The 26,440-nt window shown below is 47.0% G+C and overlaps 1 protein-coding gene across 1 annotated transcript; it reads right to left on the bottom strand.

The window, feature by feature from the left end:
* Window positions 1–5,403: 5,403 nt before the first annotated feature.
* RAB7A (RAB7A, member RAS oncogene family) lies at window positions 5,404–25,724 on the bottom strand. Its single transcript, XM_085072618.1, has 6 exons — window positions 25,602–25,724; window positions 9,759–9,819; window positions 8,545–8,671; window positions 7,529–7,747; window positions 6,896–7,024; window positions 5,404–6,749 (listed from the first exon to the last, which is right to left on the bottom strand). The coding sequence occupies exons 2-6, from the start codon at window positions 9,809–9,811 to the stop codon at window positions 6,654–6,656; spliced, it is 624 nt and encodes a 207-aa protein (XP_084928744.1). The 5' UTR covers window positions 9,812–9,819; window positions 25,602–25,724; the 3' UTR covers window positions 5,404–6,653.
* Between the last annotated feature and the right edge of the window lie 716 nt (window positions 25,725–26,440).

Raw genomic sequence — 26,440 nt, 5'->3', positions numbered from 1 at the left:
CTGATATGGGAATAAGCTCTCACACTCTTTTCTCTTGACCTCTCTGTATGCACACACAAATCCAGGCACATTGTTCTCTCTCACTATATACATCCACATATACATAGAGACCCAGACACCATGAGCAAGAGCTGTTCACTCACATTATTCTCTCTTGCTGTCTACAGATACACGTGCATAAATGCTTGAGAAGAAGAGCAAGAGCTATTATCTCTCACACACATATTTTCTATCACTCTCTCCCTGCCCCATATAAATGTATAATCTCTGTATAATTTTTTTCTCTATGGAGGTACATTGTAGAGAGCAAGTGAGAGTTTTTCTCACGCATGCAGTACTAGCTCTGTATAGATGCATATGTATACATATGTACAGAGAGGGCTCACACATAATTATCTATATCTGAACTTAAACAAAAGTAATTGGATCATTGCTTATGCAAACACATATTGTTCTGGGTGAATAGTTCACACTAACAATAGTGTCTGTTCACACACATTCTCTCTCTTCCCATATCTATATATTTAGACATATATAAATAACAAAATGAGTCAGAAAGTCATACACACAAGCACAGTTTCCATGACTCTCTCTCTCTCTCTTCCCACCCCCCGCCATATATATTCTCTGGGATGCATAAATATATGCATGTCTATGTATTTATGTTGATATATTCTCTCTCTGTATGTACATGCATAAGTAGACATAGTAAGAGCCATTCTCACACACACTACTCTCTCTTGCCTTATATATGAGTATGTAGATGCATACATACATTGTTCATGCACAGTTCTCACTCTTTATGTACAATATATACATACACCATTAAGGCAGATGCTGTTTACACAGAAACACTATTTTCTCTGCATTGTACACATGCATATGTATACACTTAGTGAGTTGTTTTCACCATGGTACTCCTCTCTCTACATGAATACATATATATGCATATAAACACACATATATATGTATATACTGCACAGAGCCTGCTTTCCTCTCACACACACTTCTCTCCCTACAGATACAGGTATATATTTAAAGAGCTGTTAACACATTTCTATTCCTATATGTGCACACAGATATACATACTTATATGCATAAAATATACAGAGAGACAGCTGTTCATTCACACAATTACACAACTCTCTCTTGCTACACACAAATGCACATGTGCCATATATACATACATACCTAGATATTGGGAGGATGAGGTAGCAGTATAGTATATATAATATATGAGAATAAAATATTTTTATATTTATATATTATATAGACTATTTATATATTTATATAGGTGCATATATACACATAGTTGATCAGAGAACCATTCTCACATACAGTAATTTTTGACATATCTATTCTCTCTGTATATACATATGTTCTCACACAAAAAATACTTTTCTTTTAAAAAAGATAAACCTATATACATACATATATTTATATATCTATAAATTGTTCACACAGAGGATTCTCTTAATATATGCATCTATACATATATAACTGGAGAAAGCAATGTTTGCACATGCATATATATATACAGAGCAAGAACACATGAGCTGCTCACAAATGTACATCATTCTCACAGCATGTATGTACATAGATATGTGCTTAGAAAGGGATGAGAGCTCTTCACATACAAGGTATCCTGAAATTTATATATATTTCGTATATATATATATTTTTACATACTTATATACTCACAAAATTTTCACACTAACAATATCTTTTACTATATATCCACATAGATATGAATATATTATTCTGTATATTATTACATATATAATTAGAGATATTCACACAGAGTGAATGTTGGCAGTGGGAATGACTTTAAGTGTATCCTTAAAGACACACAATGCCCTTTCTCTCTCTGCATGCACATATACACATATGTACAGTGAGACTGTGAGCTTCTCAGTGTCTCGTGCTACACACACATACCTGTGTGCCTGTATACAAATATGAAGCACAAATGCATTATTCACACACAGACAGAGCATTCCCCATATCTCTGCCACACATACTTTACTTAAACATTTACTTATATGTGTAACTAATTGTGTGTGTATTTTCTGCCATTCTCCTTGTCATTCCCCTTTCCCCCAAGAGGGAGGGAAAGACCTACACAGAGCGTGGTAAAAAATATCCCCATCACAGCACACCCCCCTAAAAATGCATGTGGGGTATCTGTGTGTGTATGTGTGTGGCAGTTGTGTCTCCCATCCTCTCTTTGGACCCCCACATATAATATCTGGGAGGTATATACAGTGTGTGTGTGCATGTATTGATCTGGACATATATTCTGTCTGCATGCACGTGTGTGTTTGGAGAGCAAACACAAGGGAGCCAGTCATTCCCCCTCCCAACTCACACACAAATATCCCCATATCCAGCTCTACATCCAGTTTATTTAAATATTTATTTATGTCTGTATTTTCTGTCAGTTTCTTTCTCTATCTCCCTCCCCCTCCTCTCTTTCTCAAAGAAGTGTAAAAATAGCTAAACTACGCACAGCTGCATGTAAATGACCCTTTTATATAAACGAGGCAGAAATAAAGAAATAGTATATAACTATGTAAAAATATTTAAATATGTATAAAACACACACAATCAGAAGTGTATAAATAGTAAGAAAAATCTGTGTGTAGACAAAGAAAAAAATCCCTACACATAAAAATACAAACATATACGTATAAAATAATTTAAAATGTGTCTGAATGTGTGTGATCATCTCTGTCTCTCCATGTATGGGAGCAGTAACTAATACATAGACATACACACCTTTGTATATGTGTGTAATTGTATAATTCATATTAAAACATATATATGGGTGTAGCCTTATCTATGTGTGAGATAATTTTTTCTCCTTCTCTGAGTGTATAGATATACATATATATGTATATGAAGAGACACTTTATTCTGCATGTAGGCACATGGGTAAGTCTGCAACCATGTATGTCTCATAAACAGAAACCTGTAACTAAACTGACTTGTGCTCTGTCTCTGAGCCTTGGGAGATTTGCCAGTGTAATACAGCAATTCACACACAACTCCGTGCCTGTGCTTCTTTGTGCTCTTGTGCTCCCCTGCTGATTTGCTCTCCAAAAGATCTGTCCTGGTAGATAAATACAAACACACATTCCTGCTGGTGTAAATGTGCTTGAGTATGTAAACAGCAAACACACCCGAGTTTGCCTAAAAACATTTGGTGTACCTATAGAAACCCGAGCGTGTTTTTGTGTTTGTATGACACATTTCCCTGCGGGCTCCCCGGGCTGGGTGCCATGGGGGGTCTCTGCACACCTGGGCTTGGGGCACTGGGGACGGTGGCGATGGTGGCAGTTTGGGGCTCCAGGTGTGCAGGATGGGGCTGGCACCGAGCCTGCCGTGGTGCTGTGGAGGGCTCCTGCTGTGGGGTCAGGGCAGGCTGCAGTGCAGGGCACGTCCAGCCCCACAGCCCAGCCAGGTGCTCTGCCAAGGCACCCAGAGCTTGCCCAACCCGGGCTTCGCAGCTTGGCATCTCCACGCCGCTTTCCACATGCCAGCACCGGCGGTCAGCCTGGAATTCCTTTAATGCTGCTCCCCCCACGCAGCCCCGGCAGCACAGATGTGGTTGTGTGATTCCCCAGCTTTCATATTTGCAGCAGCACCTCGCACAACACAGCTGCCTTCTGAGCAGCTCCAGCCCTGGAGGAGCAGCCGCAGCCGCCAAGCCCCACACCCACCTGCCCTGCCGTGACCTCACTCAGTTTCACCCGTTTCACCAACGCAGGGCTGGTTGTAGCTTCTCCTGTGACACTTAGGAATGGTGGACTCAGGAACCAACCCCCTCCCCTCACCCAGCCAAGCTCCAGCTTTGGGTATCTCCCTCCTGCCCTGACAGGACCTGGGCACAGAGCAAAACCAGGCCTGAGCTCAGCTGCCTCCATGAAGCAGCTGAATGCCTCAGCCTCTTCCAGGGCCAGGTTTCCTCTGGGATTCGCCCAGCAGCAAGTCACCCTTGTGCCCATGGTCATTGCACCAGCAACAGAGGTCATCACAGAAGTAAAAGCCATGAGGCTCCAGTGGTGCAAGGAGTGGTTTTAAGTGTGTTTGCTCCCTGCAAGGACAGGCAGTCAAGCTGGCTTCTCCAGAGCACAGTGATGACAAGTGACTCTTGCAGAACAGCAGTCCCCATCTGTGACACCACCACCCCCCAGGGTAACAGCAGGGCCCCAGTTCCCACGCTGCTTGCCTGGCTTTTGTATACTTGTGTGTATTTGCACCTGTGAAAACATTGATCTGTAGGTGGCAAAAGGAATCCTCCCCTCCCCTTTAGCATCCATAACATCCTGTGGCAAGGAGCCCCACAGCTGTCCTACCCCATCTGGGGCAGGCTCCCTCTGCCTTGGGTTATTGCCAGTTTGACTGGAAAGACATTAAACACAGGGTCTCTCGAGGCCTCAGCCACAGACCTTCCAGTCTCAGCTCTATCACCCAAGGTCAAAGCAGGCAGAGGGGTGCAGAGTTCAGACCTTCCCCTTTCCTTCCCCCTCCTTCAGGGTTATTGTTCCCCCCTCCCCCAGCTTGGCTTTCTCCACACTCCAGCTGTATCCACAGAAAACAAGTGCAGAGCAGTGCTTTAAATGGAGATGAGCAGAAGGTCCAAGTCTTTCAAAAAGGATGCAGATAGAAAAGTGGTCCCACCAGGACATATTGTTAGTGCAGTTATTTGAGATTGATGTGGACAGCAAAAGCCCAGTCAAGTGAGAAAAGCGTGATAGGACAGTGCCATAAAATAGGATATGGAGCACAAAGACTGTTAGAAAGCTCTTGAAATAACTGCCCTCATTTCTCTAAACTCTGTTTTCCATCTTCCTCTGGGTACAGTTGCCAGCTCAGCCAGGGTGACTGCAAGCAGGGGGTCATGCCCAGTCTCTAGCAATTAAAGGCTTAACTTTGACTAGGCTGGATCAAGGAAAGGCCCTCACCTTGCTCCAAGGAGGTCCAGGCCAGCCTTTTTCTTGAGCAGGAAGGGCTGAACCTGCTCTCCTCACAACCCCTCCCCAGGGAAGGCAGCAAGAGCTTTACCAGCCTGTCCCAAAAGACAAAGGCTGTCCAAGATGTATGCCCAGCTCAGGGCTGAAGGACTGTGCTCACTGAGGGATCTGATCCAGCACCATTCCTGTCCCTGCAAGCAGCTTCCAGAGAAGCAGAGGCAACTCTCTGTGCCCCAGTTGTGCCCCAGCCAAGCAAGCAGGGCTGCCTCACCCCACTCTCAAAATTCAATCTGGAAGGCACAAACTGTATAGTAAGGAAGAAGCACAAATGTCCTTCAATTATCAGGCATCACCTTGCTGGAATGGTGACTAGACAGAGGAAAGAAAGCATGTTAGTGGAGGAAAAAAAGAGAGCCAGAAACAGGAGTAAACAAGAAGGTTTGTTCTTGTTAAGTTTATTGGCATCATGTTTGTCTCTTTACATAAGAGCTCAGCCTACGTACTAGAATGTAGACCTCCGGAAAACAGGTAGAAGGGCTCCATTTAAGCAAGCTACAAACGCAAGAACAAATACCAGGAAGAAAGGAAGAGAGGAAAGGGACTAGATTGCCAAGTTTTTCCATACCAAAAATCCAGATTAGCAGTCAGTAAGAAGAAAGGGAAGTTTCATAGTCCAGGTCATTCATCAAGAAGAGCTACCACACCCAGGTGGGAGAGGAGCTCCTTCTACAGCACAAAGAGCCACAGGACACCTCAGCTCTGGCTCCTCACGCTCGCTCCAGGATGTTAGGAGTTAAGCAGTAGGGGAGGTGAACAAATGAGGTCATTTCATAGCTGTATTTAATTTTAAATCCAATAGTCCAGTGTGCATATCAATGCTGTTATGCAAATCTGAGAATTTAGATACAAGGAAGCCAGACAGATTTTTCCAGAAGATGAAGCCTTTTTGGCCTCAAAACAAGAAGGCTTACATAGTTCATCTCTACTGTACAGAATACTGCCTCTATCTGGACTCTGTGGTGCTAGCACGCTGCAGGTCACAAGTGTCCTCCTCACTTTCTACACAACCTGTGTTTCAGTACTTGAACATGTAATTCAGGAATTTTACACTAATTTATACATTTTTAATTGGTTGCATATATTAACATGTACTATAAGATTTTTCCTAAAGAAGCATTACATAATACATGGATACTGTAAAAAGATCTGATTAGTTAAAAGTAACAAGCATTAACAGAGATACATACAAAACTCAACCTAGTCGGACTGAGTGCTGAGCTTGCAATGAACTATGGGTAATCAGCCTTTCCAGTTGCAGCCTTCACAGGGGAAAAACACGAGACAGTTAAAAATGTATGTAACTTGTTACACAGATTACCTGTAAACAGTTTCTCTCCATTGGACACCCAGAATTAGATTCAGTTCCAAACATACATAAGAGTTTCCATTTTAAACTAAGAGAAAGGTCTGTTACCATGAAGTGTGATGTGGATGGTGTGGGGACGTGAGGTCTGAAGTGCAGGACTCAGACGCTCATGGGAGATGGGTAGATTTTGGCAGCTGGAGATGCAATTTTTTTTTAAATTTCATTTTAAACACAGAAGAGGGGCTGTGTGTTTGAAGGCCTAAGTGTGATATTCATTTGTGAAGGACTGTGCTCAACCCCTCCCTATCCCCTCAGCAGCTGCAGCTCTCCGCAGAAGCCTTCGCTCGGTCAGTCTTGTCTAGTTTGATGGGTTCAGGGAATTCATTGTAAAGCTCCACTTCGGTTTCCTAGTGGGAGAGAAGGAAGAGTTAATGCCACGCTCTGCAGACAGCTCCCAGCATGCAAGAAGCTGCTCTTGGCTGGGGAAGGCTGGGGGTGAGCCCCAGGCTGCCCACAGCACCAGCACAGGGCTGCACACCTGCCCCCTCCATACCTGTTTAAGTGCATTTCGTGCAATCGTCTGGAAAGCCTGTTCCACATTAATGGCCTCCTTGGCACTGGTTTCAAAGTAGGGGATGTTGTTTTTACTGTAGCACCAGGCTTGCGCTCGTTTTGTGGTGACCTGGGTAGACAGAGAGCAGCATCACTACCTTCTGCTATGCAGGGAGGGGTTTTATTTTCAGGTCAAGGCCAGAGACCCCTCATACCCAACCTGAGAAGCTCTGATGTCAAAGCCACAGCCTTGACACAGAACACAGGAGACCACTGCCCATAACCAGACAGACCCAACCCCAGGGCAAGGAGCACCATGGCTGAGGGAGATGAGACCACTGAGCACTGGCTTGCTCCCATAGAAGCTGCTCAGCACATCTGGGGGAGGAGAAGCAGCTCCTCTCCTTTCATCTCTCCAGGAAGCTGCTGCAATCCTTCCACCAGTGGGCAGGAGCATGCTGTGCACAGGGGTCTGACCTCTCCAGGCAGGAGAAACCCTTCTCCGGTGGCAGACAACATCTGAGCCACTCTCAGGCACCTCCCACTCCTGTTTCTCAGATAACCCTCCCTGCTCCTACAAGGTCTCCCACTGCAGCAATTTCTTAAGAGGAGGTTAGTAAGTCCCAGTACTCACTTGTCTGTTTTCTAGGTCAATCTTGTTTCCCAGCACAACAAAAGGAAAGTTCTCAGGATCCCTTGGACTGGCCTGAATGAGGAATTCGTCCCTCCAGCTGTCTAGGGTTTTGAACGTGTTGGGGGCCGTGACATCAAACACCAGCACACAGCAGTCTGCTCCCCTGTAGAAGGCAACTCCCAGAGACTGAAATCGTTCTTGGCCTGCTGTGTCCCATATCTGGAGCAAAAGACAGGGCAGATAAGCCAGCTCTATTCTGACACAGTCTGCAATTAGGGCATTAAGTCCAAAACTCCCCACCAGGCATATACAGTCCCCAGCTAGGTAGACAGCAGCAACTGAAGGCTTGGGAATTTCTGTAGGCACTAAGCATCAAGAGCCAGAAACACCTTCTAAAGATAGTTGACCCTTTTTGTGTTCAGCCTCAGCCAGGGACATATCCTTGTTCTGGGCAAGCAGGACTTGGGTATTAGGGTCAGCAGGTGATCTGCCTGCAGTGCTTGGATGCACCTGGGTACCAGCAGAGTCCAAACACTCCTCTGATGGCTGCAGCTTTTGCTGCCTTGCAGTCAGTTTCACCGTGGATAGATGAAAACTTCAGATATCAGAGACATAAGCAGGCTGGCAGGTTAACACTAGACCCGTAGGACTTGGGGCAAGAGGAGTGGTTGACCTAGGGAGTCTTTTCCCAGCCCTCTCCATTTCTTGAACACTATGGAAGTGAATCTTTCTATCAAGATCTATTTTACTGACAGTACCAAACCCAGTCTTTTAAACATGGCCTCAGCTAAGAGTAGCTTTGCTAGGCCATATTAATCCTTGCCTTCCCTTGTTTAGCCCATGCACAAATTTGTAGAGAAGTCCAGAAGCACCTATGGCCAAAAGAAATTCAGTGCAAACAAGAATCACACCCAGTACACTGACCCCTACACCAGTGTGGGCTACACCAGACCAGATGCTTCCACACAAGTGGTGTCAAGACACCCCTTGCAGCAGGGAGCAGAGTCCCTCCTTACCTGCATTGTCACTAGCCTGTCATCCACCATCACCTCTTTTGTCAGGAAATCTGCACCTATCGTAGCCTTGTACTGGTTACTGAATTTCTTGTTCACATACTGGTTCATGAGCGATGTCTTCCCCACCCTGTACAGGAACACAAAAAAGAAAGACTCAGTAGGCTGTTTCTACAACAATGTTAAGAGTTAACCACCCTGAACAGAATATCCCAGCACCCTTTGTTTTCCACAACCTCCTGACCAGGGAACCAGGGAAAAAGCACCCACCACTGCAAGAAGGGGCTTGCACACCAAGAGATACTGAGGCACCAGCTGAATAAGAGCATTAGCTACCCAAGGATACAAAGGATTACATCCTGAGAAACCTTGCTTCCCCATCACTAAATCTGATCCTTGGTAAGGAGCAGACATCACATTATGACCATGAAGGCAATTTTGGAAGATGAAATGCTTCAGAGAAACCCATCAAAACCAGTAATCTTCAGCCTCTGCAGAAGGAGGAGGTGGAAGAACAGACAATCTCAGATGGCAACAGCTCAGAGACACATCTGCTAGGCACCCAGAGGTGGAGATCCTCCCCAGAGAGCCCACTTAGAGGCTCACATGCTCTCTCTGTGGCTGAGAAACACTCCCTGAACAACAGCTTGCTGGGGACAGCGGTATAAATAAGCCTTATGTCATGGGAATCAGGTTACAGCCTGCACAGCAAGTAACCTGTGACAGCAGAGCAGACTCCTTGCTGAGAGCACAGAGCAAAGCCTTGCACTCCAAGGGGCAGGCTCCAGCCAGACCAGAGAAGCAAAGCAGATGGCTCAGTACAGACTACGCGTCTGACAGAGACAGAATTTTAAGAAGTCAATTAAGAATGCTTACTAGTGGTTTTGGGTCTTTGTTTTATTTTTAAGTGAAATATTCATTCCAACAACACATGTCATCCTTGCAGAAGGCTATTCAGCTCTGCTACTCCAGTGGTCTGCCCACCACATTTTCTCCATTTACTATTGTGGCAGGACTTCAAGACACTAAACTGCAGGGACACATTCAGGACAGAGGATAGCAGAGTTCTTAAGCCTGTGAGGTAACACAGCCATCCCAGGCTGTAAAAGCCTTCCTCCCAGAACTGCTGGTTTCTTAGAGTACAGTCAAGCTCCCACTAGTCAAGAGCACTGCTCTAACCAGATACAGATTAGCAGCTTAAAGGCTCCTCCACTTACCCAGAGTCTCCGAGGATGATGACTTTCAGTAACACTTTCTTCCTAGAAGTCATCTTTCACACTAGAAAGGAAGAACAATCCCATCACAAACCATTAGTATGTCATTCCTCAAGAAAAAAAGCAGCAAGTTTGGAGTTTGAGAAACCTGACTCCCAGCAAGGAGCCAGCAACAGGCAGGGCCCAGCACTCCTGAAACCAGACTCCAATGCAAGGCTACACTCAGCACTAACCAGATGTCTGCCCATTGCACAGGCTGGGCCATGTCAGACCAGTAGTGGCAATTTAATACCAAGAAGTAGATAAGGCAAGCACTTGTCCTTTACCGTACCAAGACCCTTCTGGATCCTATTTCCAAGCCATTTGGTAGATATACTAGCCCAGGCCATCTCCCTTGATTTACTGGAGGCAGTGCAGTAAATCACACCAGCTCCCAAAACAGGCTAATTCTTACACATGCCACAAATGAGATGTAAGCAGGCATGTGTCTAATACCACACTCAAGCTTTTTGGTGCTATTTATTGGTGCTATTTGGTGCTGATAGATTCCCAGCAAAAAATAAGGGAAAAAAAAGTGTTTCCTCCATCATGAGCTTGGAGAAGTGGTAGCTTTTTCTAGCAACTGTGCTTTGTGAAAGTACCAAATCCCAAGGACATGCTGTGGGTTGAAGAAGCTGCAACAGTCACACAAGGCAGCTGAATTACAAAGCAAACCAGACTCCATGGCTTCACTGAGGGCATAGGAAGCTGACTACCGCCACCCCATGTTCGGTGTAATAAGGTTACAGTGACAAACCTCAACATTCAGCCCACTGACGATGATCTACTCTGTTAGATGATGATTTGTTTGTTCAGTTGCATCCTGCAACTGACTTCTTGGCTTTCCTGGAGGAGCCCTGCATGTTCAGTACAACAACAGGAGGCACAGAAACGTTATAGCTGTGCTACTTGACTTCAAAGACCCTTAAGAACAGGCTTTGGTATTAAGCCCTTATATATGGACTTGCTTATCCAAAAATTCCCATCCTGCTACACCACACTAATTGCAGCACACAACTCCTACTCCTCAGGAGCTATTCCTGATTTTCCTAGCTAAGGAGGCCTTTGCTTCTACAACAGGGATTTAGGTGCCTTCCAAGCAGCTTGATCCTATGTGCCTCCTGGAATACACAATAGCCTAAGGTACTAGATCACTGCACCTACCTCACCCCACTACTATAGGAGGCTCCAAGCTGTAAAAACCTCTTACTAGATGCAGTCCAGTTGCAAAAGATCTTAATCATCTCAAGCTTTGAGGGTTAGAAGACACGAAGTGCTTTAGCCTTTGCTGTTAGTGAATGCTGCAGAAGCTGAAGGAGCATCCCTGCAGCCACTGTAGTAGTGATGCACCTACAGCTACACCTTGTTGGGCTGCACCCACCTCACAGTCACAGGGTCATTTAGGTTGGAAAAGGCCTCCAGGATCATCCAATGGGTCCAACCATTAATCCAGCACTGCCAAGCCACCACTAACCCATATCCCTCTGTGCCACAGCTATGTGGTTTTTAAACAACTCCGGGGATGGTGATTCCACCACTGACCTGGGCAGCCCCTTCCAGTGCTTTTGGTAAGGGAGTTTTCCTTAATATCCAATCTAACCTCCCCTGGCATAACTTGAGGCTGTTTCCTCATCCTGTCATTTGTTACCAGGGAGAAGAGACTAACCCCCACCTGGCTACACCCTCCTTTTAGGTCCTCTTGAGCCTCCTTTTCTCCAGGTTAAACACCCCAGCTCCCTCAGATGCTCCTCAGACCTGTGCTCCAGCCCCTTCCCCAGCTCCACTGCCCTTCTCTGGACACACTCCAGCCCCTCAATGTGTGTCTTGTCATGAGGGGCCCAAAACTGAACCCAGGATTTGAGCTGTGGCCTCACCAGTGCCCAGTACAGGGGGACAATCACTGCCCTGGTCCCACTGGCCACACTATTGCTGACACAGCCATGATGCCACTGGCCTTCTTGGCCACCTGGGCTCATGTTCAGCTGCTGTCAACCAGCAGATCTTTCCCTGCCAGGCAGCTTTCCAGTCACTCTGCCCCCAGTGTGGAGAACTGAAAGGGTTTGTTGTGATCCAAAAGCAGGACCCATCACTTTACCTTGTTGAACCTCATGCCATGGCCTTGGCCCATTGATCCAGCCTGTTCAGATCGCTCTGCAGAGCCCTTCTACCCTCTAGCAGATCAAATAATGCCATGGAGTTATCTACAAATTTACCTAGGGTGCCCTCAATTCCCTCACCCAGAGCATTGATAAAGACATTAGACAGGACTGGCCCTAGCACTGACCCCACGGGAACACCACTGGTGACCAGCTGCCAGCTGGATGTAACTCCATTCCCCACCACTCTCTGGGCCCAGTCATCCAGCCAGTTTTTCACCCAGCAAACAGTGTACCTCTTCGAGCCATGAGCAGCCAGCTTCTCCAGGAGAAGGCTGTGTGAAACAGTGTCAAAGGCTTTACTAAAGTGCAGACAGACCACATCCACAGCCTTTCACTGATACACTAAGCAGGGCACTTTGTCATAGGAGATAAGGTTGGTCAAGCAGAACCTGCCTTTCCTATACCCATGCTCACTGGGCCTGATGCCCTGGTTGTCCTGTACATGTTGCATAATAGCACTCAAGGTATCTGCTGCATAACCTTCTCTGGCACCATGGTCAGGACTAACAGGCCTTTCCTAGATCCTCCTGACCCTTCCTGTACATGGACATTTCATTTGCTAACTTCCAGTCTACCAGGACCTCTCCAGTGAGGCACTACTGCTGGATTGAAAGTAGCTCAGGGAGCACTACCACCAGCTCCCTATGGTACCCTTGGGAGGATCCCATCCAATCACAGAGTCCTGAGTGTGTCAAAGTCACGTAGCAGGCCTTTTCCTCATCCTTTGTCACTATGTTTCCCTCCACATCCAATAAAGGATGGAGATTCCCCTTAGCTCTCCTTTTGGTGCTGAGGTATAAGAACACTCCATTGGCTTTTACAGCAGTAGCCAGATTAAGTTCTAGTTGGGCTTTGGTCCTTTTGGTTTTCTCCATGCATAACCTCATGAGATCCTCAAGATACATCTAAACAGGACTCAGTGCTGAGGAGATAACAACCAGGGGCTGTGGAGTGAGCAGCAGTGACAGGCCACCTACAGGGCTCACACTATCTTAAGATGGTTGTTAGATGCCAGAGAGCATGTGCAGGACAGTTTCCCCAGGGGTAAACACCTCTCTTTTCCAACGGATGGCACTGTTCACTGATCCAACTGGCAGGCCAGCTATGCTAGCCAACAGAGAACCAGCTGAAAGTTGTCAACAACACCAACATTTAGCTCTGCTTCTGCTCTTGCCAAGATTCACACACCATAACTCATCTCCCCTATAGCCATAGGGAGAACAGACCACAGAAGCTCCTTCAAGCAGCCTGCATCTCCTGTGTTTGCAAAGCACGTAACAAGTGACACTTTGCCAGCCAAGTCAGAGACTTGTGCAGCACAATCAGCCCAGATGGAGCAAGCAACAAGTGAACAGAGCTTTAAAACAGTTTAAAGACAGCTGTGTACACTGAACTGTCATGAAAAACATCTGCATAGGTTCAGGTCCAGTGCGAGTCACCTGATTTCCTCAGGACAGAGGAAAACAACTCACCCTGAAGTGGCTGTGCCAGAACCCAGCATGCTTCTGGGAACTGCTTCTATTTTCCTAAGAGTGTTTCCAGTATCACTTGCTGCTGCAGCTCACTGCCTCCTGGTATTTGAAGCAGCTTTGGACAAGCTGGCATTAGTTCTCATGCTTAGGGAGGGATTTGCAGAGCCCTAAATTGCAACACTAAATCACACTGGATGCTTATCTCCCAAGTTCAACATAGCCTGAAGTCCCACTGTAAGGGGAGGGAAAACTGCTTTGTCAAGATTCATTACCTTGGAAGTAACTCAGCTGAGCAGCCACCTGCAGACCTAGGAAGTCAGGCTGAGTCAGAGCTGACACTGCCTTCTTTTCATAGCTGACAGGCTACCCAGCAGTGTGCAGGGAAGTCACTGCCCCACCAACACCAATCAGGTGAGACACTCAGCTTCCATCCCAGGTGATACAACGGATGTGAGCCATAGCACAGATGGAGCTGCAGCAGCTTTATAGCTGGTGTGGGCCATGAGACAGCAAGGAACTCCAGCCCTGCCAGGACCAGCAGCAGACACTACCCAGTCTCACACCCTTGTTCTACCAAGCTTGACTGATGATGCCCTGCAGCCCAGTTGATGGGCCTCGCCCTCTTATTGCAGGTATAAACAGACCAACACTTCAGAGTTATTCCTTGCCTAGCACAATAAGGAGACACATCTTCAGGTCCTGTAGAAAGTGAGTTAAGAGAGGCTGAGGTTCCACTGACTCAGCGCTAAGACTATTTTGCACTGTATAATGCCACTTGTCTTGCTTTATGGTATTTGACACAATTACTCCAGAGCAGCACCCTGTTGAAGCACACACCCTTCAGATGGCAGTGTGAGAGCTCACATGGGGCTCGTGTCCAGTCCCGGGAGCACTTCTGAATAAACACTTCCTTTTTCGGAGGCGTCATGAAGAAAAACCTGTTGGTTAAGATTTGATCCAAGACATCAGCTCTGTTTCACACTACATGAAATCTTTTGGAGCAAGGTCATCTGCATGACTGACTGCTCAGAACATAGCCTACAGCAGCACACACAGCCAGCCCTGCTCAGGAGCCACCAGACACTCCACATCAGCCAAGAGACCAGTCAGCATCATTCCTCCTCCTGGCTTAACAGGTGCCAAAGGAATGACACAGCTGTCTCTAATACAGGAGAGTAGTCCTTCCACTCCATTTTTAATGCCTATCCTCTAGGCAATCAAACCATTAATGATATGCTGACCCTCATGAAATTAAGTTAGTATAGCACACTCTCTCCCATGGTACTGTTATTTACATTTAAGGCTCACCTGTAGGAGCAGCAAGGGAAAATCCCAAACACCTGACCTGCAAGTGCCACTGGCTTAGCTGATCTGAAAGGAAGAGTCAAAACCCATCCTATGAAGCTTCATAGCACTACAGCTCAGATGCAAGAGCAAATAAAGCCTGTGCCAAGTCTAATTAGGTTTCCCTTGTTGCTTCAGAGTACATTACAACTGTCCTTTCCTTTGCTATATTAAGGCAGCTGCTTTAACTCAAAGCAGAAATGGATGGTTAAGAATTCCTTAGAGATGTTCACATGTGTCAAGTCACAATGCAGGCATTTTAATATTAATTGGGTTGGTACAAGCAAAGAACAGTAGTAGAACGTTGATGGCTCACCAGATCTCAGATTAGCTGTCCTTTAACAGAAACAGGCCTTACAAAAGGAACACTCTAAGATGCTCATGGACAGTTTTAGTGTGAAAGCATCCAGCCTTGGGGGGAATACCACCTCCATGGAAGATAAAGCTCCCTAAGCAGCAGAATACCCATACCAGTTTTGAAGCTCCAGGGCAGTCTTTACTGTTTCAGCTTTGCTACTGAATAACTTGAGACACAAGAGCATGTCTATAGAGGCTGGAATGTTTGACCAGGAGTTCCCTGTTCCTACAGCTAACAGCCTGCCACCTGCACCTTCCACTAGAAACCACCTGAATGCTGAAGTGAGGATGTTGGACAGCACCTCTTGCCTTGTGTGCTCTGCCAGGAATATTTAACACCATGCCAACAAGGCACAAAGTGGCAGGGCAGCAGGCAGCACAAGAGCAAGCAGATATTCCACAAAAAGGTGTATTTGAACCCAAAGCACTGCAGCTCTGTTCTGGGTGCTGTGGTTGATATGAAGAACTTCCACTTTCCCACTACACCACAGAACCTTTAGCAAAAACACCCACCATGAACAAGCTGATGTGGACAGATCAGGCCTCCATTAGGGGCTACCACACATGGCAATGGGTTCACCACAGTGACCAGGCAAGAGTCACCCCTGTGTACTGAAAGAACCTTCTGTCCTGAAATGCGGGAAAAGTGTCCCAAAATGCAGCTAAGTGCACTTTTGACACAGAAACGCCAGCTCTACTCACTGTTCTCTTGCATGGGGGAGGCTGCAGAGCATTATGTCTCTGTACTACAGAGAGCTATTTTTATTCCCTCCCTCCCCCCTCACTGGGTTCTGCATTTCTTCAAGGAAACTGGAGCTGGAAATATGATTCAGGACCAGCTCAGTCAGACTGAACCAGTTCCCTCTCAAAAGTAGCAAGTTCCCTAGCATGTTTGGCATCTCAAGGGGTTACATCTGCTTAGGCCTTCAGCCACTGAAATGAGATGGTCACTGAATGTTTATCCTGTTCTTAGAGGACAAAGCACACCAACAGCCTGGCACATACCACTTGCCCCATGGTCACACTGTACCATGCCATGCTTTAGCTAAAGCTTTGAGTACATACATGAATTTGCACCAATTCAGCTACTCTGAAAAAGGTCTCATCCTGAGGAAAGGTATTGCCTGTTATTGCCATTAGCTGACCAGAGTCACAGTTCCTGGTAGCAGAATGTCCAAGTGGGCCAAGCACCTTTTGTATTGAAGTTTCATACTCCAACTGCAGCAAAGCCCCAGGTGGGGCTGAAAAAGCTTTACCAGCTACAATTTAACAATAGCTTGGTTGTCACTAGCCAGTCTCACAGACACTGCTAACGAGGTGTCAGCCAACACAAAGCTACAAGTAACTGCCTGAGCAGTTCCACACAAATCTGAGACCAACATAACAACCTTCAACATCTCACTTGCATTCTCTCAAGAGTGACACAACAGCCCACAAGGAGGACAGAAGTCCTCTCTCTTCAGCTGGGAAAAAAGCACAGCAGTAACCCAAGGACAATCAGCAGTGGCTGTTGATTTCATATCAAGAGATGCCAAGCTGCCTTCAAGGAACAAACTAGAAATAAGGCTGCCTTTGATGTTTTTGGCTGCTACAGAGCCTGCATATTTTCCTTACCAAATGTGGGTGCTCTACAGGTGGAACATGTATCCTCATCCTCACACTGAGAACTACTACAGAAGCATTGGAAGTTACAGTAGCAGGTTGAGTCTTGCACTGACAGTGCTGCACAAGCAGGACAGTACTCTCTTCCACTCCCATGACAGGTCTACTAGAAGCTCAGCTTCCCCAGCTCCCTGAAAGATTCCATCGAGGAAAGCCTCACATTTAGTGGGGACATGTGCTGTGTCTAAAAAGGAAATCAGGAACATCTTGTCATTCGGGCTGACAACTTGCAAGAACTGCTCTCTGTAAATAGGTTGTTTTTGAGAGCAATGGGCTCCTGCACTCCATACAATGAGGTGCCTTCAGGCCTCACAGATGCACCACAGAGCAGCAATCAGTTCAAGTAAAGCCTACACCAAAAGCAGCTGGCAAGATATTCCTGTGACAGCTTCACCAAAGGGTACACTCTAGCTGCTGCTCAATCAGTAGCATCTCAAAACTGATTTCCACCTCCTTCTTCCAACACGTTTATGTTGCTGTTCTAACCAATATATTCCCCTCCTGCTGGTACCCAGCCAAAAGCTCAAGCACAGCTCCTCATTCCCTCCTCAAGAGGAGCAGCTCAGCTGCCTGCTACTTACTGCAGCTCCACCAAGAGAAGGCTTCCGTCCAGTTGGTACGTTTCCCAGACAGCCCTGTGAGGCAGAAATTACCTCTGTTCATGGAGCTGGGAGCCTCAGCTACAAATTAATTTTTGATACCTTGTGTAAAACATTACATTGCAAGCTGTCAGGTGTAAATAGGCTGTCCGGTATATCCCACCCCCATCTGAGAGTCCTATGCCAAAAAGCTTCACCTTCTTCAAGAACAGCCTAAAGCTTTAGATGCCTGCTAGCACACCGACACGGCTCAGATCAAAATAGAATCTTAGAACATGTTTCAGTATCCCAGAGGAATTGGCTTTTTAGACTACAGCTGTCTGCAGTAAGTTTCCACCTCCTTTTGAGTGTGGAGTTGCAGCCTCCAGTGTTGGAGCAGCTGCTCTAGAACCAAGTGAAGCTCAGGACCAGCAGCAGCTCAGCCACAGGGCTTTAAGTTCTGTCCATGGTCTGCTTCAACATGGGCACCAAAATGGTGTGACACGGTGCTAAAAGCCAACTGACATGATCCAAAGTAGCTCCCAGATGGAGATGACACCAGGCCTACACAAATATTCTGCTGTATTCTGTTCTTGGGTAACATGCTCTTAAGACAGTTCAGTGCTAAAGGAAGAGAATGATGAGGCAACATGCAGCTTAGAGAAACAGATAGGAAACCCAGGTGGGAAACAGGAGCTTTGGAATAATTTTAGAGCATAATAGATTCTTGGTGTGATCAAGGAAGCTTCAGAGCCAATGCTGGGTATGACACTCCCATCAGTAAGTAAGGTTTTAGCTTGCCTCAAACACCCCCTCTACCCGCAGCTGAAGGCTCTACCACACATCCCTGATGTGGGCTAGGACTTGGAGGTCACTAGAAGAGGACATGCCAACATCCAACTTGCCAGAGTCCAGACAACCCAGGGGAGGCAGAAGCAATGCCACTGGTAGGAGCCAGGTCTGCAATGAAATCACAGGACTTGCACATGAGAAGGGGTCTGCCCTGCCTGAGATCTCACCTCAGCTGTGGCCCCCTTAGGGCCGAGATTTGGAGAGCACTGCATTCCTGAGAGGCACTGATGCATATGATCAGTCAGGCTCAAAGCCCAAGTTCTCAAAGCCAAGCTCTTCAGTCCAAGCTTCACTGATTCACAGCCCTGTTACACCTCCTGGCATTTCTCCAGATCAGAGTTGTTCTATGCTGCACAAGGTTTAAATAGTAGCTGTGGAACTGAACAATTTTTTTGCTGTAAAGCTGCCATAATGAATTGTGACTCTACCTTAGAAAAGTCTAAACTATGTAGGACTAGACCCCACCTCTAGTGACAAAAACTGATCTCTATTGGTTTAGATAACACAACAGCCACCTTCTTGTGAGGAGGCATCACGTTGATCTGACTACATGGTTTGCAAGTGGGAGCAAAACAAGCATGAAAATGCATTTGCTTACAGTACCATGGCAGATGTTTCTCTATGTTCAATCAGACCAACAATGTGCTTAGGAGCAGTGGGAAAGGTCTGGAGGACATTTCTTATTGTCAACAGGAACACTACTTTGCCCAGACTGCTGCTTAGCCTAAGATCACAGGAGCACATGGAGGAGCTTTCAAGTGAAAATCACCCTGAGCCAAAGGGATGGAGTGACGGGAGTGAAGAAAATGTCCCCAAGGATGCAGCCAGCTATGCTGGGCAGCCACCTTGGGTGGATCACTCTGCTCCTCGACAACCTGAAGATGATTCCCATCATCTCCACCATGCATAGCAGGCATGGGAGACTGCAGCTGTAGCAGAAGAGAAGTTGGGAAGATCCTTTTGGAGCTAATGCCACACACTAACAAGACCAGGATTCCCAGACAGAAAGCCAGGGCTGCTGAAGTAGAAGTCTTCAGCTTATAGGAAGACAGCTCCACAAGAAAGCCATACCCAGAAGCTTCACTGAAAGGTGGATGTTTCCCATCATGAAGTTTTAGTCCACAGGCTCCTCCAGCAGCTAAACGGCCCTTTCACCACAGAACATCCTTTTCCCAGAACTGGGGACACATACCCTAACAGACTCATAGCAAGTGTCTCATGATCTTCTGTTACTCTTTTCTCAAAGGCTCAAATTATGTAATCAAGAATCAGTATTGCTGTGCCCCTACCTTCCAGGAAGAAGCAGTTCCCCTGCTAAATCCTAGAGGATTTCAGGTAGTTCCCAGCAGATTTTCCCCAAGGATGAAGCTGTTACAAGAACAGGCATGCTTGCTTTAACACCCCTCCCCCTTTATCAGTGCAAGCTCAACTTCCCCTATTCTGCCCTGGGGGAGACAATCTCAGGATGTGGGAGGAGAGTTGAGCACATTGCTGGCTGCTGGGAGACACTAGGCAACAAGCCATGTGTCTTGACTAAGGGCCTTGCCTACGCAAAGCACTGCAGCTACACCAGCACAGCTTCCATGATGCCTCTACCACAACGGCCTCCTTAGTGGACAGCTTTCCAATCAGTAAGATAAATCTTAAACTAACTGGAACACAGCTACAGTGCTCATACAGCCCAGTTTATACAGTGGTGTCTGTCGGCCTTTTGGCACACAGCCACCCAACCCAGCCAGTGGAGCCACCCAACAGTTTCAGTAACCCTGACATGAATACCAAGAGCCCAGCACAGCTCTCACATAAGGCCATAGCCTGAGTGACAATTCCCTTATTGCTTTCTATAAAACAAGCACAGTGCCAGAGGCAGCTGGGTTTTAATCTACATGTCCAGAAGATAAGGTTGTCCAATTCAAAATATTCTGAATTAGCCAGGCCACTGACAACAGTTGTGTTGTTAGATCTTTACCATATCTAACAGTATTTTTCAAGTGCTCAGATTAACTTCTAGTTTTGACTACAGCTCCTAAGTTTTCACACATTCCTGTCATGCTTTCGGTTTCAGAAACACAAATAGATAGCTTTTGCAGTGGTAAGCAAGGCACAGATCTTAGATCTTGTCAGTGGTAAACAAGTCTTGTTTATCCACTCCTGCCTGCCACAGTTCCTAGAGGCTGGGCAGGAAACAAGAGACTGAAAGGAGACTTTGACCAAGTCAAATGACAGCCCTTAGGAGGCCTGCCAGATGCTGTAACTTACACCTGATATTCAGATCTGAGAGTGCATATTGTCTGTGCTGCAGCATGAGAAGCTTGACAGAGGAAAAAGGACAAATTTTTGGGGAGAGGGGAGATCCTACTAGCAGACTAGCAGATGTAGGTAGGTATCAGACCAACACTAATGGCAAAAACCTTACTCCTCCTTCCAGGATGTCCTGTTCTTAGCAATGAGTCTTCTAGAGAAGAAGCTTTCTCTAGGACAGGTTGCAATCTAAGAACTACACCTTGATCTGTGAGCAGAACTCTTGATCCTACACACACTCAATACCTCTTACTATGCTAATGTAGTTTGCAGAGCAAGAAGGACAAGTATTTCAGTAGCAAGATGGGAGTGTAATAGGAAGCTTGCCATGACAGCTGAGTCAGTGACTAACAAGGAATTCCTACCATGGATACTCAATTTCACACTCATACTTCATAACTCATATGTCTCGCATAGATTCTGCATTAATACTTTACCACTTCACCTATTCTCTTGATGAAGCTTCATAAAGATCCAAGAGAAACTTCACTTGCATGCTGAGATTAAGAGAACTCTGTGGGCAAATGGCATCTTGTTAGGCAGGGGGGAAAGGCTCAGGCCTAGGCATGTCTCACCTAAAACCCTCTCACTTCTCATGCTTGAGACACTGTCACCACTGTGCCAGTTTGGACTCCAGATATCATTATCCATGTCTGGGAGCCGAGTGACTCAGCCCACTTGAGGGAGACAAGCACCAGGCAGGTTACTTTCAAGAGGATTCTGCTTCCAGCTGGAAAGAGATCAAGGGCTCAGCACAGACTTGTTAGATAAACTGGTAGCCCCAGTAACCAAGGTCCAGGTACTCCAGGCAGGTTGGCTCCTCTCCAGCTGCTGGCCTTCACTTCTGCCAACCACTTCACTAGTCCATCTTGTCTGTCAAATGACTAAAGTTACAGTACATAGGACAGATTCAACAAAAATACTGTTTTTTTAAAATTGACATTAAGAGGATCTACTCAATTTCATTTAACAATTTCTGCTTGAAACTCATGCAAGTACAGTTAGACACAATTAGTCACCTTAAATTGGTATTTTAAGTGGTTATGCAGAAGAAAGAGCAAATCACTCACTATATCAAGTGCCTTTAAATCATACAAATAGAAATCTGTGCCACAGGTTTACACTTCAATCCCATTTCAAAGGCAGTGCACCTCCTCCTGAAGCTTCACTGCCCTACGAAGATAGCCATGGCCTCAATAACAGGTTTCCTGGCAAGAGAAGTCAAGGCTATCGGAGATCAGCTGCAAATCAACACACTCCAGAGGCCTTGATGAGCTTGCTTCCCTCCCCAGGGTCACTGACCATGAGGTAGCAACAGCAGTGTTGACAAAGCTTCCCCCACAGCCAGAGCAGAGCGCTGGTTGCTGGCACTGGAGAGGAGGAGCAGCCTCGCAGAGCAGCGCTCACAGCAGCGATGACATCACCAGGGCAGATCTCCGCCAGCACAAAATGCAGCAGCACGCTGGGCTCGAGAGCTGCATCCCCACCGACAGAGAGCAAAAGCAACAAGCACGCCGGGAACCATGTGACACAGGGGTATCCCTTCACCGCCTGCTATTTCTGAGCGGCACATGTGCAGTCCCTGACCTTGGGCGCTCATTTGCAAGCTTTATTCAAGGTGTATTTAAAGAGAAATGGGACCTTCAATTGAGACCCTCACTGCAGAACTAAGCACGGGTGTATTAACTATTGTCATTCAATTAATTATCCATACCTAATTCAGTTTTGAGATACACAGCTCGTTTGGATTGATGTTGCAGAGAGTGACCCTTTTATCCTCACAGTCTCTGGTCACAGCTATGTCTGAAGGCTGACTGTTACACAGCAACTGCCAATGATCATTTTAGGAAGGTGAAGAGGGAAGCCAACTCAACTCTAACTCATCAGGCAATTAAACTGCAATTATCAAGACAATGCTGTGCAAGAATGAAGTACTTCAGCATCTGAAGGATGCAAGATTGCTGCCAGACAAGCAGCACACAGGCACACTAGTGACCAACCAAGTTCAGCTTTTAGGTAAGGCAGACTCCCTTCTATAGGGGCAAAAAGCTTTAAACTAATCTACAGCTCTGCAAGGGAATCTTAAGATTCCATCAGGTTCTAGTAACAAGGACTTCAGAGCAGGTCAGGTCACAGCCAAGGAGAAATCCAGAAGACAGAAGGAAACACTGGCAACGTGCAAGGTGAGAGTTCTGCACTCGTTTCACAAAGGCTCAATTTACTTCAGTTGCTGATAAAATTGTATTTTAAAAGCAGGAACAGGCACCAATAAGTACCTGTGAGCCCACATCATCCACCAGTTTCAGAGAATGCAAACATACAAGTGCCCTATTTCATAGCCCTTATTCTCAACCAGGTGCCTGCAAACCCTCTCTCACAATGCAGCATTTAAAAACACACCCTAATCAAGCACAGGCAATGCTGTTTACAGCCAAATGTTAAGTTCTGCATTAACTAGTCTCATTTTCACACACAAGTCAGACCAAAATCCCATACATGTTAGAGACAGAGCTATTTATAGTTTTGCACAGATGGTTTGATTGTAATTGTCATGTTTCCTCAAGGACAAGCTTTGCCAGAGATTTGCTCCAACAGGTAATTCTCACAACCTTCCAACACAAGTGTCTTAAAACACGAGCTTTAAAAAGGTGCTGCAGAAAACAAATCTGGTAACCTTCCTGCTCACAAGCTTTCATTTTGAGATGCAAACCAAGCAAAGTCGTATCTTCTCCAGGTCACTTCAGAGCAGAGCTTGTACATTTTCCACTTTCAGGTAAGGATTTATCAATGTTGTAACATGTCTGTGCTACTAGTTTGATTCCCTGGCTTTGGCAGGAGGGCCAGGATGCCCGTAGTGCAGACTCTGCAACACAGATATTTAAATTCTTAACTTGACACCTTGAAGGTAAAATGATGTTTCCCACCTCTTCACTCTGGTGCCCAGTGACAGGACCCAAGGGAACAGCATGAAGCTTTGTCAAAGCAGGTTTAGGCTGGATATGGTAAAAGTTCTTTACCCAGAGAGTGGCTGGGCCTTGGAACAGGCTCCCCAGGGAAGTGGTCATGGGCCCAAGCCTGCCAGAGCTCGAGAGCACTTGAACAACACCCTCAGGCACACGGTGGGATTGTTGGGGGTGTCCTGCACAGGGCCAGGAACTTCAGTGATCCTTGTGGACCCCCTCCAGCTCAGAATATTCTGTGATTCTATGCTGAACTCCTATCAGGGTATTTGAGTTTGAGGACAGGGACCACTGCATGACACCACAGGGAAGAAGAGAGTTTAACATAGCTACTCCCTTGCATCTTATCAGTTATACTTCGCATTGCAAGTTGGGAGAGCAAGAAACTGCTATCAGATTTCAGAAGTTTTCCTTACTGAGGGGTCAGATTAACCCCATCTAACAGCTTTTCTACACCAGAAGTAGAGTATTAACATAACAGCACAAAGGGAAAAAAAAAAAAAAAAAAAAAAAAAAAGAGCAGCACTTGAAAGTAACAGTATTAGAGCTGCTTTAATTCTGAGGACTCAGGCCAGGCATGGTGGGTCCACTCATTAGTGCATGGAGGGCTAGTCATGTGTTCAGTCAGCTGTTGGGAGTCACAAGAGGGAGGGGGAGAGACAAGTATACTTGTTCTTCCTGAGTAAGTACAGCAACGGAGCCTTGATTATTTAACAAGAAATATTCAAATGACTCCACCCACTTTAACCTCAAATTCAGCTCCTGAGAGAGCAGGGTACACTGACTCCAGCAGCCTGGTTCTACTGGAAGCACAGCCAGGCTGCAGCTCCTATCACACACCACTGGTACCACCACAGCCTTCAAGTCACACCTAGCCAAACACCATGGCATAACTACTTACGTAGCATTCCCCTTAAAAGAGAATTCTGCACTTCCCCCAGCCCCAATTCCCACATGGATACACAGTGTTAGGCACAGGCCAGAGCTGACCAGCCAGTGACAAGTATTGGAAGCTTCAAAGGTTCTGTGCTGGCAAGTGTCAAACAAAGAACAGCTTGCTTACAGTTGGGAGGACTTCATTCTGTCATGTGTTCTCAGTTTACATACAAAAACCTCATACACACAGATCACAACAGCTCTGCTTATCAGCAAACATTTTTAGCTTTCAAGGAGATAATGCTGAGATTTCCAGCTTTGAGAACAAAAGGCTTGGAGTTACCAGTTGAGACATACTCATTTTGACGCTGAGACTACCTATCCTACTTCAGGTCAAGACAGCTTTTTTACTACTAAAAAAACCCCTCTATTTACAGGGAGTGCAATTGTCTTAAGTACAACCATCAGGCATTTCCATATTTATTAGTCCATATATATGGAAACTAATAATGCATCTATCACTTAATTTACTTTATTACACGCTCACAGACAAATGCACTTTTAACATCCACTTTAATACTTCTCGGGACTGACTCAGGCTTTACACACACCAACAGCTACTTTCGCAATAACTGCCAGTCTTCTGGGCCGCCACTTCGGGCAGATTAATTGCTCCCGGGGCTGCCGGTTCACGCTAAAAGCGATCCCCACCGACCCCAGAGCGGCATTTCGCCGCCCCGACCCGGCGCCCCCCCAAAGCCCCGGCCCACCCTGGGCCAGCGGGTGCCCCGAAGGCTGTTCGGGCTCCGCGAGGAGCGAGAGCAGCTCCACTCGCCACAGACAATGCGCTCCCTCCTCGCGAGGCACTACTCGGCCCGCTGCGAGCCGCTCAGCGGAGAAGGCTCCACAAAGGCCTGGCGAACCGCATCCCGGCAAAGGCCCTCGGGGAGGAGCCCCTGCCCGGGGAGACCTCCCCGTATTGTCCCGCGGGCAGCACCGGGCCCGGCTCCAGGGAGCTCGGCGCCGGCAGCGCGGCCGCCCGGGCTCGCCTCGGGGCGGGCAGACGAGCCGGGCCCCGGTGCGGAGTCGGCCGGGAGCACCGAGACAGCGCCGCCCCCACCGCCGCCCCGCCGCGGGCCCCCCGGTGCCGGGGAGGGGCCGCGAGCTGCTCCCCCCGCCCGGAGCGCGGCCGCCCCCCCCCAGCCCCATCGGCAGCGCGCGGGAGGCGCGGAGCCGCCGGGCTCACCTGGTGCTGCCGCCGCGGCCCGGCCCCGATCGCTGCGCCCCCCGCCCGCCTCGTCGGCTTTAATGGGCCCCGCCGCCTCCCGCGCCCGCTTCCGCCTCACCGACAACTTCCGCTCACGGGGCCCTGACGTCACCGCGCCGGCCTCACGTGACCGCAGGGCCCGGGCGCCATGTCGGGCCGCGGCGGCCGGGCGGTGCGGTGTGAGGGGAGCGGGCTCGGTGCGGGCATCGCTGCCGTGTGTGAGGGAAATACGCGCTTGTGGCACCGCCGGAGCCCGCCAAGAGGGCAGCGGTGCGAAAGGACCTGCCTCCCCTGCGGACTGCCATCGCGGCAGGGCAGCCAACACCGCGCCCTGGGCTCAGGGGAGGAGGAAAGGGCAAGAGAAACCTTCGTGCTTTCGGAAATAGAGAATGGGGACACACAGGCACAAATCTGTTCTGTGGTCTCCGCTAAAATATTTTGGTCTATCAGGGAGTTCTCTACAGTTAAATTCGTATGTGGAAAAACACCTTAATTATTGGTATTAGAAATTAAGAGGCTACATTTTAGATTATTTATATTTAATATCCATGTACTTTTACTCGCAGCTGTAATCAGGAGTGGGGTGCTAGCAACAGCACTTGTCAGGAAAGAAGATAAAAGATGACAGTTGAAGATACGTTCAGATTGATTAACCAGGCAATTGCCAGCAGGAAGATCAATAGTACAGTTCTTAGCTCTCTTACTAAAAGTTTTCTTTCTTTATTTTTTTAATTTTCTTTTTACACAATATGAAAAGCAAAAATCAGTGAGTGAAATTTCCTCCTGTACTGCAGAACAATCCTGGCAGCACCTATTAC

The sequence above is a fragment of the Lichenostomus cassidix genome, chromosome 12, assembly GCF_008360975.1.
Source record: "Lichenostomus cassidix isolate B80296 chromosome 12, HeHo_3.0, whole genome shotgun sequence".
Lineage (NCBI taxonomy): Eukaryota > Metazoa > Chordata > Aves > Passeriformes > Meliphagidae > Lichenostomus > Lichenostomus cassidix.
The sequence above is the reverse complement of the archived record's forward strand: the minus strand, read 5'-3'. Positions and strand labels throughout refer to the sequence as shown.

Excerpts from the sequence above, each read along its gene's own strand:
- RAB7A (XM_085072618.1), bottom strand. The coding sequence starts at position 9,811 with ATGACTTCTAGGAAGAAAGTGTTACTGAAAGTCATCATCCTCGGAGAC. Across the intron at positions 7,748-8,544 it reads ACAGGCTAGTGACAATGCAG|ATATGGGACACAGCAGGCCA; the intron begins GTAAGGAGGGAC and ends CTTTTGCTCCAG. Across the intron at positions 6,750-6,895 it reads CACGAAATGCACTTAAACAG|GAAACCGAAGTGGAGCTTTA; the intron begins GTATGGAGGGGG and ends CTCTCCCACTAG.